At 46.5% G+C, this 16,622-nt stretch overlaps 1 protein-coding gene across 1 annotated transcript in view; it reads right to left on the reverse strand.

The window, feature by feature from the left end:
* Positions 1-16,622, reverse strand: part of LOC144682690 (FRAS1-related extracellular matrix protein 2-like) — a 266,621-nt gene that overhangs the window by 159,592 nt on the left and 90,407 nt on the right. The window contains exon 4 of the mRNA XM_078545282.1: positions 8,905-9,135. Within this exon, the coding sequence (XP_078401408.1) occupies positions 8,905-9,135 (231 nt within the window). The remainder of the gene's footprint in view (positions 1-8,904; positions 9,136-16,622) is intronic.

Genomic DNA, 16,622 nt, shown 5'->3' on the forward strand with positions numbered 1-16,622 from the left:
GAATTTCAACTTCAATTTTGTACCAAAATTTAAAAATGCATTTTAGGACTTTCTCCCTGTCTTCCTTAATGTGCCCTCCTGATTTGTCAAATGCATTACAATATTGGAAGCATCTGAGGCAATGAGATCAGTCTACTAATTACCAACGTTGAAGTTAAGGCTAAGATAAGGTCAAGGGAGGTACTCTGATGTTGGTCTCTTTGTGTTTAGGGAAATAAACTGAGACTAAGGAACAGCAGGAGACTATTCAGTTGCTTGAACCTGTTTTGCCATTCAATTAGGTTATTGCTGACCTATATCTTAACTCGATCTACTCATCTTGGACAAAAGCTGAAGTAGACACAAAATCCAAAGCAGCCTCCAAATAATATTTCTATTTACTAATATTTTTCACAACTAAAAGATTAATTAAGTTAACCACAAAGGAGGTATAGGAACAGTAAATGGTGCACAGGCTGGCTCCGTATTAGTTAATATTCTGCGTGACAATCAGGCTGTTGTAAAAGAATAAGAGAAAAGAGGCGTGATAAGCATTTGGTCAGTCAATTAATCAGCCCACTCAAAACTTGCACGGCTGATCAGTGGCAGCACCCAGTTTTATTCTGAACTTGGGGACAAGCCCATGGAATAGTGAGAAACCATGAACAACACTATGTCTGGAATTTCGCATAGAGGCGGTGGCCTTGCCACTGGCTGAAAATTCTAAGCCAATTCTTTATCCATGCTAATAGTTCACGCCGCCACCCACCCCCACCCCACCCCCCAACTGCATGAGCCCTTATTTTGTCTTTTAATCTTTTCTGCGGCACCTTATCAGATGCCTTTTAGAGATCCAAGTATTCCACATCTACTGGTTCCCCCTTATATGTCCAACTAGTTACATCCTCAATAAACTGAAATAAATTTGTCAAACAGTATTTTCCTTTTGTAAAACCATGTTGAATTGTTCCAGTCATACTATGCTTTTCCATTATCTCTGCAGCTATCTCTTTTAGAACCCTTGGAAGGAGGCCATTGGGTCCTGGGATTTGTCAGATTTTAGTCCCTTGAGTTTCTCAAGTATTTTTTCTTTGCTGATATTAATTACTTTAATTTCCTCGCTCATATAGCCCCTTTACCCTCTATTTCTGGTATGTAACATGTGTCTTCTACTGTCAAGACAGGCACAAAATATTTGTTCAATGTCTCTGCCATTTCCTCATTCTCCATGTTAATTTCTCTTGTATCTGCTTCCAAGGGACCAATGTTTACTTTATCGACTACCTTCCTTTTCATATACTTCTAATAGCTCTTATAATCTATTTTTTTAACTACTGGCTATTTTACTCTCATACTCTACTTTTGCCCTTCTTATCAAATTTCGTGTGACCCTTTGCTGAATTTGAAAACACTTCCAATCCTTAGTCTTACTACCATTTTTTTTCAACATTATATGCCTCTTCTTTTAATCTAATACTACCCTTAACCTTCTTAATAAGCCTGGGATAGACTTTTCAAGTTTTTGTTTTTGTTTTTCAATGGATTGTATTTTTGTTGGACATTTTGAATTGTTTCTTCAAATGTTTCCCACTGTTTATTCACTGCCATACCTTTCAGTTTATTTACCCAATCAACCTAAGCCAGCTACCAATGCAGTTAACTTTGTTTAAGTTTAAGATTCTTGTTGTGATTGAAATATGTGATTTTCAAACTTAGGCCTGGATTTTTGCAACAAAGGCGAGCCTTTCTGTGGTTGCCAAAATGGTGGACGAGCCTGAAAGTCGGAAGGCCCACCCTTGAACATGGCACCTACCACTTTCATGGGGGGTGGGAATGAGGCTGGGTCGCGCTTGAGCATATGTATTTCGCGGAGGCAGCTGCCCATAGAAATCTGCAGCTGCCTCTACTTGTGTGATTTTGGTGTAAGAGGTGTCTGAAACCCGACATGCACAGATTATAACTGGTGGGAGCAGGTCTCAACTTTGTGGATTAGTTTTGATAGCCAGGGTACCCTTTTGGTGAGGTAAGGTACCTCTTTGGATATAAACATACGAACACAAGAACTAGGAGCAGGAGTAGGCCACTCAGCCCTTCAAGCCTGCTCCGCCATTCAATAAGATCATGGCTGATCTGATGGTAACCTCCTGCCTACCCCTGATTAACCTTTCACCCCCTTGTTAATCAATAACCTATGTAGTTCTGCCTTAAAATTATTCAAAGACCCTGCTTCCACTGCCTTTTGAAGAAGAGCATTCCAAAGACTCATGACCCTCAGAAAAAAATCTTCTCTTCTCTGTTATTATGGTTCAAGGAGTGTTGGGGGAGGTCAGGTGTCCTTTGGGGGAGTTAAGGTGCCCTTTCGGATTACTAAAATTAGACATGAATGTGTGTAAAAAGTATATAAATGCATTGAAACTGTGAACCTCATTAGAACTGTCAAAACCACTTTCAAAAGTGTCAAGATGAACTGTCAAAGGGAGCTGTCAACCATTTAAAACTGTCATTTAACTCTTTGAAAAAACTGTCTGAGTGTTAAAAAAAACTGCTTGTTCTTTTGCTGTCTGTTGATACAAGCCTTAGGGCTATCATTACTGGATCAGTGCTTCATAGGGTGCCTTCCACTTCATAACTTGACTGACAGCTCCAAGTGTTTTTGGACTCTTTGAAGTGGGGCTACAAATTCCAATGTGTGATATTTAAGGGATTACACAATTAAATGAAATATTTGTTGTTATCAGGGATAATATACTTGAATGAATGTAAAGATAATAAATGGGTTTTTATGAATGAGAGTACTTTTAAAAAAAATGTCTGTAACAGTCACTTGTAACTTCACTTTATTTAATCTCAGCATGGGTCCTGAGGTTTGCCCATAGTGGATACTGGGTGAGTTGTCATGGTAGGTATAAGGACAAAGGGTGGTGAGGGCATAGATTGGCAAGAGTTGATTCAATCTATCAAGGGCCATGGGGGGTGAATGGAGGGCATCCTCAATGATTGTGGAAGCCCAGCACATCAGTGCAAAAGACAAGGCTGTAGCATTTGCAACCATTTTCAGACAGACGTGCCAGGAGAATGATCCATCTCAGCCTCCTCCTCAGGTCCCCAGCATCAAAGATGCCAATCTTCAGCCAATTTGATTCACTTCACGTGATATCAAGAAACGGCTGAAGGCACTGGATACTGCAAAGGCTATGAACCCTGACAACATTCCGGCAATAGTACTGAAGACTTGTGCTCCAGAACTAGCCGTGCCCCTAGCCAAGCTGTTACAGTACAGCTACAACACTGGCATCTCCCTGGCAATGTGGAAAATTGCCCAGATATGCCCTGTCCACAAAAAGCAGGATAAATCCGTCCATCCATTTTCACACTGCTTCTCCTGGTGAGGGTCGTGGCGGCAGTCAGCTGAACAGGGCCGACCAGGCATCCCTCTCCTCAGCTACGGATTCCAGATCCTCCTGGAGGATTCCCAGGTGTTCTCAGGTCAGTTGAGAGATGTAATCCCTCCAGCGTTTCCTGGGTCGGCCTCGAGGTTGCTGCCCGGTGGGCCGTGCCCGGTACAGCTCCTGCGGGAGCCCACCAGGGGGCACCCTTATCAGACGCCCAAACTACCTCAACTGGTCCGTCTCGATCCGGCGGAGCAGCGACTCTACTCCGATGATCTCCCAGATTGTCGAACTCCTCACTCTGTCCCGGAAAGTACACCCAGCAGCCCTGCGGAGAACCCTCATTTCCGCCACTTGTACCCACAATTTTATCCTTGCCAATCATTACCCACAGCTCATGACCATAGGTGAGGATGGGGACGTAGATCGACTTTTAAACTGAGAGCTTCGTCCTAAAACTGAGCTCCCGCTTCACCACCATGGACTGGTACAGCGCCTTCAGAATTACAGCCGCCACACTGATTCACTGGTCAATCTCACGCTCCCCCATGCCATCACTTGCAAACAAGATCCCAAAATACTTGAACTCCTCCACTAAGGGAAGCTGTTCTCCCCCTCACCTAATGCAAAGGAAGGTGGTTGGGTTATTGAAGGTCAGTCATCTCAGCTCCAGGGCATCACTGCAGAAGTTTCTTAGGGTAATGTCCTCGGCCCAACCATCTTCAGCTGCTTCATCAATGACCTTAATTCCATCATAAGGTCAGAAGTGGGGATGTTCGCTGATGATTGCACAATATTCAGCACCATTCTCGACTCCTCAGACACTGAAACAGTCCATGTCCAAATGCAGCAAGACCTGGACAATATCCAGGCATGGGCTGAAAAGTGGCAAGTAACATTCGCACCACACAAGTGTCAGGCAATGACCATCTCCAACAAGAGAGAATCCAACCATCACCCCTTGATGTTCAATGGTATTAACATCACTGAATCCCCCACTATCAAAATCCTGGGGGTTACCATTGACCAAAAACTGAACTGGACTAGCCATACAAATACCGTGGTTACAAGACCAGGTCAGAGGCTATGAATCATGCAATGCATAACTCACCTCCTGACTCCCCAAAGCCTGTCCACCATCTACACAGCACAAGTCAGGAGTGTGATGGAATACTCCCCACTGGCCTGGATGAGTGCAGCTCCAACAACACTGAAGAAGCTGGACACCATCCAGAACAAGGCTGTCTGCTTGATTGGCACCACATCCACAAACATTCACTCCCTCCAGCACCAACGCACAGTAGCAGCAGTGTGTACCATCTACAAGATGCACTGCAGGAATTCACCAAGGCTCCTTAGGCAGCACCTTCCAAACCCATGACCACGACCAGCTAGAAGGACAAGGGCAGCAGATAGATGGGAACACGACCACTTGGCGGTTCCCCTCCAAGTAACTCACCACCCTGACTTGGAAATATATCGCCAATCCTTCCCTGTTGCTGGGTCAAAATCCTGGCACTCCCTTCCTAACAGCACTGTGGGTATACCCACACCACATGCACTGCAGCGGTTCAAGAAGCTAGCTCACAACCACTATTATCATCCTGGGGAGTTACCATTGACCAGGAACTGAACTGTACTAGCCATATAAATACTGTGGCTAGAAGAGCAGGTCAGAGACTGGGAATTCTGTGTTGAGTAACTCACCTCCTGACTCCCCAAAGCTTGTCCACCATATACAAGGCACAAGTCAGGATTGTGATGGAATATTCTCCAGCTGCCTGGATGAGTGCAGCTCCAACAACACTCAAGAAACTGGACATCATCCAGGACAAAGCAGCCCACTTTATTGGCACCCCAACATTCACTCATTCCACCACTGATGCAGAGTGGCAGCAGTGTGTACCATCTACAAGATTCACTGCAGCAGCTCACCAAGGCTCCTTCAGCAGCACCTTCCAATCCCGCGACTGCTATCACTTAGAAGGACAAGGGCAGCAAATGCATGGGAACACCAACACCTTCAAGTTCCTCTTGTTGCCACGCACCATCCTGATTTGGAACTATACTGCTGTTCCTTCACTGTCAGTGGGTCAAAATCCTGGAACTCTCTTCCTAACAACAATGTGAGTGCTCCTACAACACGTGGACTGCAGCAGTTCAAGAAGGCGGCTCACCACGACCTTCTCAAGGGCAATTAGAGATGGGCAATAAATGCTGGTCTAGCTACCGACACCAACATTCCCATGAACAAATAAAAAAAAAAATTGGCGTGCAGGGTATAATGGGCCACAGGGATGGGTGGCATGCTTGAGGCAGCATAGGTTGGCATGGATGGGGCATAAGGAGGGGGAGTGACAGCTGGAGGCCTGTCTTATGTTTTTCTGTTTACTTTTAAAATGTTGATAGAGTGCCGGTGCACCAAGGCATGCCTTCTGCCCAGCCTGCCTCTGCACCCGGCATCCGGGGTCGTCTGGCCTGACTCCCAGAGAACCCCGCCACTCCAGAATGAAAATCCAACCTTCTAGGCCACTTTCTCCCAGGTCAGATTTGCAGAGCCAGGATATGTCCTAGCTCTGCGGGAGCCAAAAAATCCAGGCCTTAATGTGCAGTTCAGTTGTATTATGATCACTATTTTCCAGTGGATCTTTAACTCTGATATTACAAATTAACCTTGCCACATTGCACAACACTAGATCTAAAATAGCTTTATCCCTAGTTGGTTCCACAACATTTCGCTCCATGAAACTGTCACAAAAGCATTCTACAAATTCAACCTCCTGGCCATCTTTGCCAATTTGATTGGTCCAGTCTATATGAAGATTAAAGCCTTCCACAACTATTACATTGCCTTTGTTACAAATTCCAACGATTTGTTATTTGGTATAACCATTGTTAGGGGGGGTCTATAAACTACATCCACCAGCATTTTCTGACCCTTGATATTCCTTATCTCCACCCATACTGTATCAACTTCCTGATTTTCTGAGCCATGATTGTTTCTCACTAATGTCTTTATATTATCCTTTATCATCAGGGCTATCCCTCCTCCTTTTCCATTCTGTCTGTCTTTTCAAAATAATACTGGGAAATATGTATTTCCCAGCTTGGTAACCTTGTAACCCTGGCCTGAATTTTATGCTCCTCAACTGGCGGGTTTTTAGGTGGTGGTGGGTGGGGGGCGGGGGGGGGGGTGTGAGGAGCGTGAAATTGAAGGAATGGGTTTCCCTCAGGGGTTCCCGCCCACCCTGACCACACACCGATTTTACATTGGGGCAGGCAAAGCCTTGGACAGGAAGCCCCCCCCTATGTCAATTGAGGCCCTTATGTGGTCAATCATTGGGCAAAGGAAGCTATTAACGATGTTACCGGCTGTTCAAGGAGAAGGCTTACCACCTGGTGGGGAAACTACTGGAAGCAATTCTGAGGGACAGGATTAATCTACACTTGGAGAGGCAGAGATTAATCAAGGACAGTCAGCATGGTTTTGTTAAGGGGAGGTCATGTCTGACCAATTTGATTGAATTTTTCGAAGAAGTGACCAGGTGCGTAGATGAGGGCAATGCATTTGGCATAGTTTACTTGGGCTTCAGCAAGGCTTTTGATAACGTCCCACATGGGAGACTGATAATGAAGGTAAGAGCCCATGGGATCCAAGGCAATTTGGCAAATTAGATCCAGAAGAGCCCATGGGATCCAAGGCAATTTGGCAAATTGGACCCAGAATTGGCTGAATGGCAGGAAGCAGAGGGTGATGGTCAAGGGGTGCTTTTGTGACTGGATACCTTGTCCAGTGTGGTTCCACAGGGATCGGTGTTGGGTCCCTTGCTGTTTGTGGTATATATAAACGATTTAGACTTGAATGTAGGAGGGTTGATCAGTAAGTTCACGGATGACACGAAAATTGGTGGGGTGGTAAATAGTGAGGAGGGTAGCCTTAGATTACAGGAGGATATAGACGGGCTGAGCAGTGGCAAATGGAATTTAATCTGGATAACTGTGAGGTGATGCACTTGGGCAGGACAAACAAGGCACGGGAATATACGATGAATGGTAGGGCCCTGGGAATTACCAAGGATCAGAGAGACCTTGGTGTGCATGTCCACCAGTCCCTTAAGGTAGCGGGACAGGTAGATAAGGTGGTTAAGGTCGCATATGGGATACTTGCCTTTATTAGCCGAGGCATAGAATATAAGAGCAGGGAGGTTATGCTGGAACTGTATATAACGCTGGTTAGGAAACAGCTAGAGTATTGCGTGCAGTTCTTGAATTCGCATTACAGGAAGGATGTGATTGCACTAGAGAGAGTGCAGAGGAGATTTACCAGGATATTGCCTGGGCTGGAGAGTTTTAGTTATGAGGAGAGATTGGATAGACTGGGATTATTTTCCCTGGAGCAGAGGAGATTGAGGGGAGATGTGATTGAGGTGTATAAAATTATGAGGGGCATAGATAGGGTAGACAGGAAGCAACTTTTCCCTTAGTGGAGGGATCAATAACCAGGGGGCATAGATTTAAGGTAAGGGGCTGGAGGTTTAGAGGGGATGTGTGGAAGAATTTTTTCACCCAGAGGGTGGTGGAAATCTGGAACTCACTGCCTGAAAGGGTGCTGGAGGCAGAAACCCTCATAACATTTAAGAAGTATTTGGATGTGTACTTGCGATGCCATGGCATACAAGGCTATGAGCCTAGTGCTTGAAAAAGGGATTAGAATAGTTAGGTACTTGTTTGACCAGCGCAGACTCGACGGGCCGAAGGGCCTTTCTCTGTGCTGTAGACCTCTATGGCACATTCTAAGGGCAATTGCAGATAGGAAATACGTACATCCGTTCCAGCATTGTCTACATCTCAAAATCAAGCAATTAAAGAGGAGACTGGAGAGGGCATGAAGAAACGGGAAAAAAACTGCAGGGATCAAAGCTACAGTAAGAAGGAGATTGGGTAGAAGTCTTAAGCAGCTGACTAGAGGAAGAAAAGGTGCTGGCAGAGACAGTTGCATGAGTGATCTATTTCCAAGAGCTCTTTGCACTTTGTATTGAAGATGATAGTAAAGGGGCCAAGAATAGGGCTCTCAGAAGGTGTTTGTCATTGGGAAAGGAGGCTTCATTTATCTGTGCTCTCTAGCATAATCCTGGAGTATGAGCATAATTTGGCTGAGGAAAGAGAGGCTAAGTCATACATAACATAGTTGAGCCAAATGTGGCAAAGAATGACTAGACCAGCTCGGGGCAGTCGAGTTTCAGCCATCTGATTTAAGGAAGTTATGGTGACGACCACTCTGAGATGACAAGAGGGACAGGAATGGAAATATTTGTGAATCTGTCAGACAGAGAACATTTCATTCAACACAAAGTGCAGGTTCGTTGTACAGAAACGCATAACATGTTCTTTAAGGGTATTCCAGTGGACTTTTGAAAAGCTGCTTTACTTCAATGTAAAATATCATGTTTGACAGGCTTCGGTGATATGTACACTACACCACAAATTCATGCCTGTTAGGGATCTAGAAATACAGCACAGTTAAGGAGATATTTACCATCGCCGGGGTCGACAATCTCCACGGTTGCAATCTCTGGGAATTCAAGAACAGCCATGACGGGCTCAGAGAGTAAAATCTGGAATGTTTCAGACTGTTCGTATTCGTTATCTGTCAAAATCCGTACTCTCCACGTCGCTGTGGTTTGACCTGGATTGAACTGCACCTGTTTTTGGGATTTTCCCCTGAAATCCTTATCCTTCTCAGCTGTGCCATCCTTTGTACCTATGCCTGTCAACAGAACATGAAGAGCAGCTGGGTCAAAATCCAAGTAAATCCAACCCCCGTCAGAGATTACTTCCATATTGGCAAAACTAATGAATGAATGCTTAGCTAGAGTAATTTTGATGCATAATTAAAGATTATAATGGGCCACAATTTCCTTAATCAGAACTCCGCCGTAAGGGGAACAGGTTTTAAATCAGTTTCTGCACTGATCTTGCTGACAACAACTTACACAAAAATTTGAGAATCTTGTTAACATGAAACATAAAAACTAGCATAAAGCAAGCAAAAACAAGCAAGGCCCAAAGAAGCCATGGAGCATACGCCATCTTTTTTAAAGTCCCTCTTTATTTTTACTGTTGCTCTAGATGCTGAAGTATGAAGCCATCATTTATGCACATGCAGCATAGCATATTTAAGAAAATTTAATTTGGAAAGCTTTTCTTCGCTTTGTTGCTTTTCCTTGCAGCATTAAAAAAATAGCATTCAAAGATTACAGAAAATACAATGAAGATTAGAACAGCATCACTATATACCAGCAATATTTCCATGTTCCTCATTGTAGTCCATAAGTTACAGAAGTAAAACAACTGAATTGTTGATTGGTACCATAGGGAACTGACAGTCAGGTTTCACTTTGCCTGTGAAGATGATCAGCATGTTGAGAAATGGTTTGGGATTTGTGTCTTCAGAGAATAAAGGAAGGCCATCTACTCTCCTGTACATTGTGCATGTTTTTTTTTTATTGCTCACAGATGAATAAAACATCAAGTGCAGAATTTTATTTCTATAGTAGGTGTTGAATTCTATATTGAACATCATGTTTAGCACAGGGCCTTTCTTCGATTCTAAGATAAATCTTCAGGGCCTTTACACACTAGTTGTCATAGGGCTGGATTTTACAGGGCACCATGGTCCCCAGCCTTCCGGCAAAGAAGTTGGGAGGAGCCCACCCAGGTGAGGAACTGCTACCCACAGCCATTTAATGGCAGATATGTCATGATATGCAATTAAGAGATTGGAGGTGGAATTTTCACCGCTCAGGGACAGGAGGTTCTGCCTCAGGGAGTTGCCGGAGCTCAATAAGAGGTCAGCAGTTCTCCAGTATTGGCAGCGCTACTGGGAGTGGTGTCCACTGCCAGCACTGGAGGAGGAGAAGTACTGCTTGAGGAGGCTTGCTGTGCTGGATCGTGGCTTTTTAAGCGTTTGGGGTCTTACTGAGTACCAAGCCGGCAGGCCCCAGTGAGGGGATTGGGAGCTGGGGTTTGAGAGGCCATGGAGAGGAAGGGAACCTGGGAAGGGGCAATACCCTGGGGGTCCCTCCAGTGAACCCAGGGGGCCCAGTAAGGATGAACTGCAACCCCCTGCTCACCACCAGCATAAAATCCAGCCCATGGTTTCTGATCAATCTCTGCTTTTTGATAAGTTAAAGCACAACAAAGGTAAGAAAATGTCCATGTAGCAGACGTCAACCAGTTTTACCAAACAGTCATTGTAGAAAGTTGGTTAGTGGTGACACCCATTGTTAAATCATTACTTCAGAACGTAAAATGTGACATGGGGCAGTTTTTTAGCAGCCAGGAAAGCTGTAAACATACTCTTATATTTTTTTAATTTGTTCTTAGGAAATGGACAATTCTGAGAAGAACAGTACTTACTGCCTATCCTAGTTGTATTGAATGCACTGGGAGTCAATCACATAGGGCAAACTTTCACGGTGCCTGTCAATGGGCGTTCAGGCAGGGGACCTGTAAAATCCTGCCAGGTGCCTTCTTGCTGCTCACTCGCCTGCATCACCCCAATTAAGGCTCTTAAATGGGCAAATAATGGTCACTTAAGGGCTACTTCCTGCTCAGCTCCAATTTTTAGCCCAGCAGGAGCTGTTCAGGGGCTGGGGGAGGACCCCCCCGCCACCAACTCAGGCCGTGGGCAGGAAGTAATTTTGGCTCCCGACACTTGTTCTGTGGGTATAGTCCCAGCAGTGGCCATCGCTCCCAGTGGTACTGCTGAGTCTCGAGAGCTGCCAGTAATTCAGATTGGGGGTGGAAGGCACGCCTCCAGCCAAATAATGCTCCACAGAGGCAGAGGTGCGTTCACTGCCAACACCTTTGGTAGCAGGGTGGGAAACCCCACCCTCCAAAAAATACAGCCCAAAGTGTGGGACTGGAATATTTGTAAGCCAGATCAGATACAGATAGCCGATTCCCTTCTCTTAAGAACATTAGGGAGCCCGTGGGCTTTTATGACAATCCAGCAGCTTTTGTTATTTTACTGGTACATGCCCATAAATTGAATTTCATAACTTGCCATGGTGGGATGTGAACTCAAGATCTCTGGGTTACCCATCCAGTACCACAATCACCAGGCTAGCTGTAGATTTGAATGCAAAAGCCTGACCCACCAACTTGTCTATCACAGGCATGAAGTGACTAGCTAGCTTTTAGTCAGCTGTTTCATATCAAAGCACTCAGGAGCAACCTTGGCCCACCTGCTCCTTCTGGTTGACATGTACGTCATGCACTATACTCAGTAAAACTGATGTCAGTACCTCAAAGAAACCCTCAGTTCAGCCCAATGCTCACCCAGCTAAGGACTCGGGGCCCAAACAGGAAAAAAAGCATTCCAAAAAAACAGAATATAATTAAATACATTTCTGTAATACAGTTAATGAAATGTTAAAAGATAATACATTTAATAAATGGGTACAACTCCCCAGGCAGCTGGCTCACCCACACATACAGTACACTTTGAATGTGAGTCTTGGCTGGAAAGAAGCAGGTTTTTATAGCTAACAAGGCCAAGAGAACACAAAGGCAAAGGATAGGAATGCAGAAGTTTCGATCTGTGCCAAGCTGCGGAATATGATAGTGGATCCTCGCGGCTTCCTGGATATACATGCAGCTTGGAAACCCTCTACACAACCTTTGGATTAAACATCCTTATCTGCCAAAATTGATTAGAAATCAAACCACTTACTCTGCACTTTCAGCCTTCACTCCATTGGACACAGAAAGAAAAACAGCATCCTAGCTTCCAAAAATTTTAATACTAATCTGTTTTGACAGCTGGTGTGCAGTCTGTTCAATTTATATCTATTCATTAGAGCTCTATACTCTGTCACACAGTGGAGCAAGAAAACAGTACATTTATGAGATTGATATTTAGGATTATTGTTTCTGATCTGAAGCTCAAGAATTTTTGCAGATATATTTTAATTTTAAATAAATGAACTTATTTGCATTGACTCCAGACATGCAAAGAATTTTGCTGGGGACCTTTAGTTGGGAGACGGCTAGAATCGCTACTGAAGTTTAGTCCCAAATTAACCCAAATCCACATTGTCATGATTATTGCTCAACACATAAAAGCCAAGAAATGATAGAATCGTGGAAGCCTACGTCATAGAATTAAGCCATTCGGCCCATCAGACATATACTGGCTCTTTGGAAGGGCTATCCACTAAGTCTCACTCCCTTTTCTTCCCCTGTAGCCTTGCAGTCTACGAAATGTATATCCAATTCCCTTTTGAAAGTTACTGTTTCAGGCAGCTCATTATTCACTATGACTTAAGCCACATTACCACGAGGTGAGAATGGGGAAATTACATTAATTACTTTCCTGCTAGTCAATGACAAGGCAGCTACATTGAAAATGATGATTTGACACTGTACCAGTCACTTGTCAAATATATTACTTGCAGATCACTGCCCCGACAAGGCAATTGTGCTATTTTAGATTTTTCGTTATTCAATTATTAATGAAAAACGCATTTATACCACCAATGAAAATGTCATACTCTTAGGGTGGATTGGTCCAAGATTTGCACTAACTGTGGTAGCAGGTGTGAAAAACGACATTTTACCCGGCGGCTGCAATGGCAGATTTTCATGCCGTACCATCCACTTCCCGGCATGTCTCACATCATTAATGATGCATTCACAGCAAACACATGGATCGCTGGCGGACAGGCTCGGATTTGCCCGCCATGCTATGAATTCAGCATTTCCTCGCTCTGGGCACCATGTTCAAAGCACACCAGAGGGCATGCCTACTTCAATGTGCAAAGACCAGGACTGCTCCAGATGACAGGTGGCCCTGAAAACAAAGATGATGGCAGCCCCCCCTCACCCTCTGGGGCACCTGCTGCACGCAGTGGAAAGTTGCTGTGAACTCCTCTACTCCTGCTCTGGCTACAGGAGATCCACCAGAGTCACCAATGTGGCCTGGGAGGCGGTGGCAGCGGCGGTCAGTGCCGCTGGATCACAGAGGAGGTCTACCATCCATTGCAGGAAGAGGATGAATGCTCTCATCTGCTCCACCAGAGTAAGTCAACCACTGATCACTCTCAACTCACACACTCCCAAACCCAACACACATCCACAGGTATCTCACACCTCAAGGGATGACACCACTAACTCTCACACACACCCTCACATCTCCATCAGGCTCATATCCTCTGGAGCTCACGTCCTCATCCTGTCCATGACTCCGCTCACCACACAAACATTCCACGCAATGCCATGTGTCCTGCTCACACTCTCTCCATCTGTTTTCATGCAGGAGAAGCTGGCTCACAACAGCAGGGAGAGGTCCCAAAGTGGGGCTGGAGTGGCAGACATTAGTCCCCTCACTCACTTTGAGGAGCGTGCCATCGCACTGACTGGTGAGGAGGTGGACTGTACCTTCAGCAACAGTGAGGTTGGCAGTGAAAACCCACGTAAGGACCCTGCACCAGATCATCCCTCTCTTAACGCAACTGTGAGTGTTCTCTCTCCTGCTTTTGACTCTGCTGTCATGCGCTCATCATCTCTACTTTGGTTCATAGGGAGCTCTGCCAAGTGACTGACGCCCTCAGCCAGTCCGTCCCTCTGCTTCATCCAGGTCTTCACCTACAGCCAAGAGGACATCTCCTCCATTGAAAAGCTGGAAAAAAACAGTCTGGAAGACCTGTCACAGCGTTTCCCTACCCCCTCCACCAGACACACACCTTGTTGGACCTAGATCTAGAGCAGGTTCGGGTTCACAGTCTGGTGGTCACTGCATCTACACATGTCTGCAGCGTGAAGAGGCGGATTCAGCCCAGCTCCCCGAAACTCGAGGACTGCAGGAGAAGAGGCATCTGTCAGGCCTGAGTCAGATGTGAGCCTCTGGATTCGGCCTTCCAACTCATCCTGGAGAGTCAGCAGAAGGAGGGGGAACATCACGCAAAGCTGTTGGAAACTCTCAACAGAGTGGCACGCAAGTCAGAGGAGTGCGTCTGCCTGCTGTAACCATGTGACAGTTTCTGCAGTATCAACGCGAGACAGAAACGGGGCACCTCACTGTCCCTCTAGGTGCTCCTTCCCCTCAAGGAATCAGGTCGGGGCCCTCAGACACCCGAAGGGAGGAGAAGCAACAGCTGGACGCCCATGGGTCATCCACTCAGTAATCTCAGAAGCTGTCCGCTCCCTCTGAGTTCCCTTTACCTGTGACCCCCTCAACCTTGTCCTCTGTCACCGCAGAAGAAGTAGCTGGTCCACAGGAGGACAGCCAAAGCAAGATGGGCCCTCAAGGCCTCGGCTGTCTAGGGGACCAACGCCGAAGTCATCCGAGGCAACAAGGCCAACCATTGCACAGGCTGTCTCCACCCCTGCTGTGGATGTCAGGGCAGCACCTAGAAGAAGTGGTAGGCCTAGAAAAGTTAAGAAATTCTGATAACAAGTGGTTGCACGGGTGAACACATTTTGTCACTTTATAATGTGAAAATATCTTCACTTTCACTGAATAATGTGTAATGTTGTCTTTCAGCTTCATTTCCAGGCTTCGCGAGTCCTCCCCCTGTATCATCCCCCCAACTAGCATTTCAGCTGCATGCAGCCAGAACGTGATTCCAGAGGGAGAAGTGTGTGTGTGGGGCAGGGTCTTTCGGAGTTCATGCAAGCGCTCTCCATCACAGTCATCTCACTGTCTTGAGCATTTTGAATGCTGCCTGCTGGGGTTCCCTTTCAGTTGTCTCTCTGAGCTGACCTGCATCTCCGCCCACCCACTGATCACACTCCCATGCAGCACCTGTACCTGCCCAATGAGGCTCCGCCCACTTTCCATTTGCACAGCATGGCAGTCATTAAGTTTGTGATTAGCTTCCTGTCCTTTCCCCTCCCCCACTAACCCATGTCCTTTCCATTACTGTCCACGCCCAGCATCATCTTCGTCTTCCCCACCGTTACCCTACAGCCTGAACCTTTGTCATTCTAGTACGTCCAGGTGAACGTGCACTTTCCCTACCATCCTGAAAATCCCAGCCCCATCCACATTGAGTTCCCCAGCCTCCTCCTTCCCACCCGTGGTCCGTTTTTGCCTCAGTGTCCCCACCAACCACCCTCGCTGCTCCGACTGGTATTGGCACACACTCACCCTCCCACTCTACTGGCTCCCTCTGCCCCCTCTCACACTCGCCATTCCATCCTACCATGCCTACCCTGAGTTCACTCCCCAGGAGATAGTCAGCCATTCACCTGGACATTCCACCCCACCCCCCACCTTTACTCCTTCCTCCACCCTTACTCCTTCCTCCCCTCTCTCCGGACACCTTCAACCCTCCAAACGCCCTCCTTCCCCTGGACACCTTCCACTATCTGAACCACTTTCTTTACACCTACCTCCCCACTTGCACCATTCTGCCCCATTACTCCCTCCTTCCCCCTCTCAACCTCACCTCCCCTGACACTTTCGCCTCCCTATCCCATCTCACATGCCCGTCAACTTCGCCCCCTTGCTTCCAACCTCACACCCCCGACACCTTCTCCTCCCCTACTCCCAACTTCCCCCCACCACCCCTGACACCCTCCCTCCCTGCCCCTTCCAACCTCAACCACGACCCCCACGCCCGGTACACCTTCCTCTCCCACCGCCCCACCCCCCCACTTCACTGATCATCCGAACTAGTCCATGATGAAGTCCATGAAGTTCCAAAGCCTCAGCAAAATCAAAGCCGCTGCGTGGACACCTTCCACCTTCTAAGAGCTGCTTCGCGACAGATCCATGTCCATGAGGATCCACCCAGCATGCGATGCACGTGTTCCTCCAGGATCCAGTAGCTGTAGGGCTCCAGCATCATCTTCTCCTCAGATGTCTGTGACCTGAGCAAGGCCCTGAAGGGACTTCTGCACGTCACGCTTGTCCAAATGTGTTCTGGACCAGCGCTTTTCCCGTCAATGTAACGATAAATTGGGCGTGGGGGTACAATTCCAGTCGGGCCTTATTTAGCATCTCATTAGCGGGATGCAAATCGGGTTCATGCCAGCCTCCAGCGGGATTTACGAAGCGCCATGGCAGACACCATTATATAATCCCACTGTGATTTCACATCGGCATGAAATCAATTTCTGCCCCTCCCACTGAATTCTTCTCCCCGCCCGCCATGACGCCCACCGTGAATGGGAGTGGAAAATTCCGGCTTTAGTGTTGGGATTTAGGACAATACATCATAGCTCCTAATACACATCAAAACTCGA

This window comes from Cetorhinus maximus, chromosome 7 (assembly GCF_964194155.1).
Source record: "Cetorhinus maximus chromosome 7, sCetMax3.hap1.1, whole genome shotgun sequence".
NCBI lineage: Eukaryota > Metazoa > Chordata > Chondrichthyes > Lamniformes > Cetorhinidae > Cetorhinus > Cetorhinus maximus.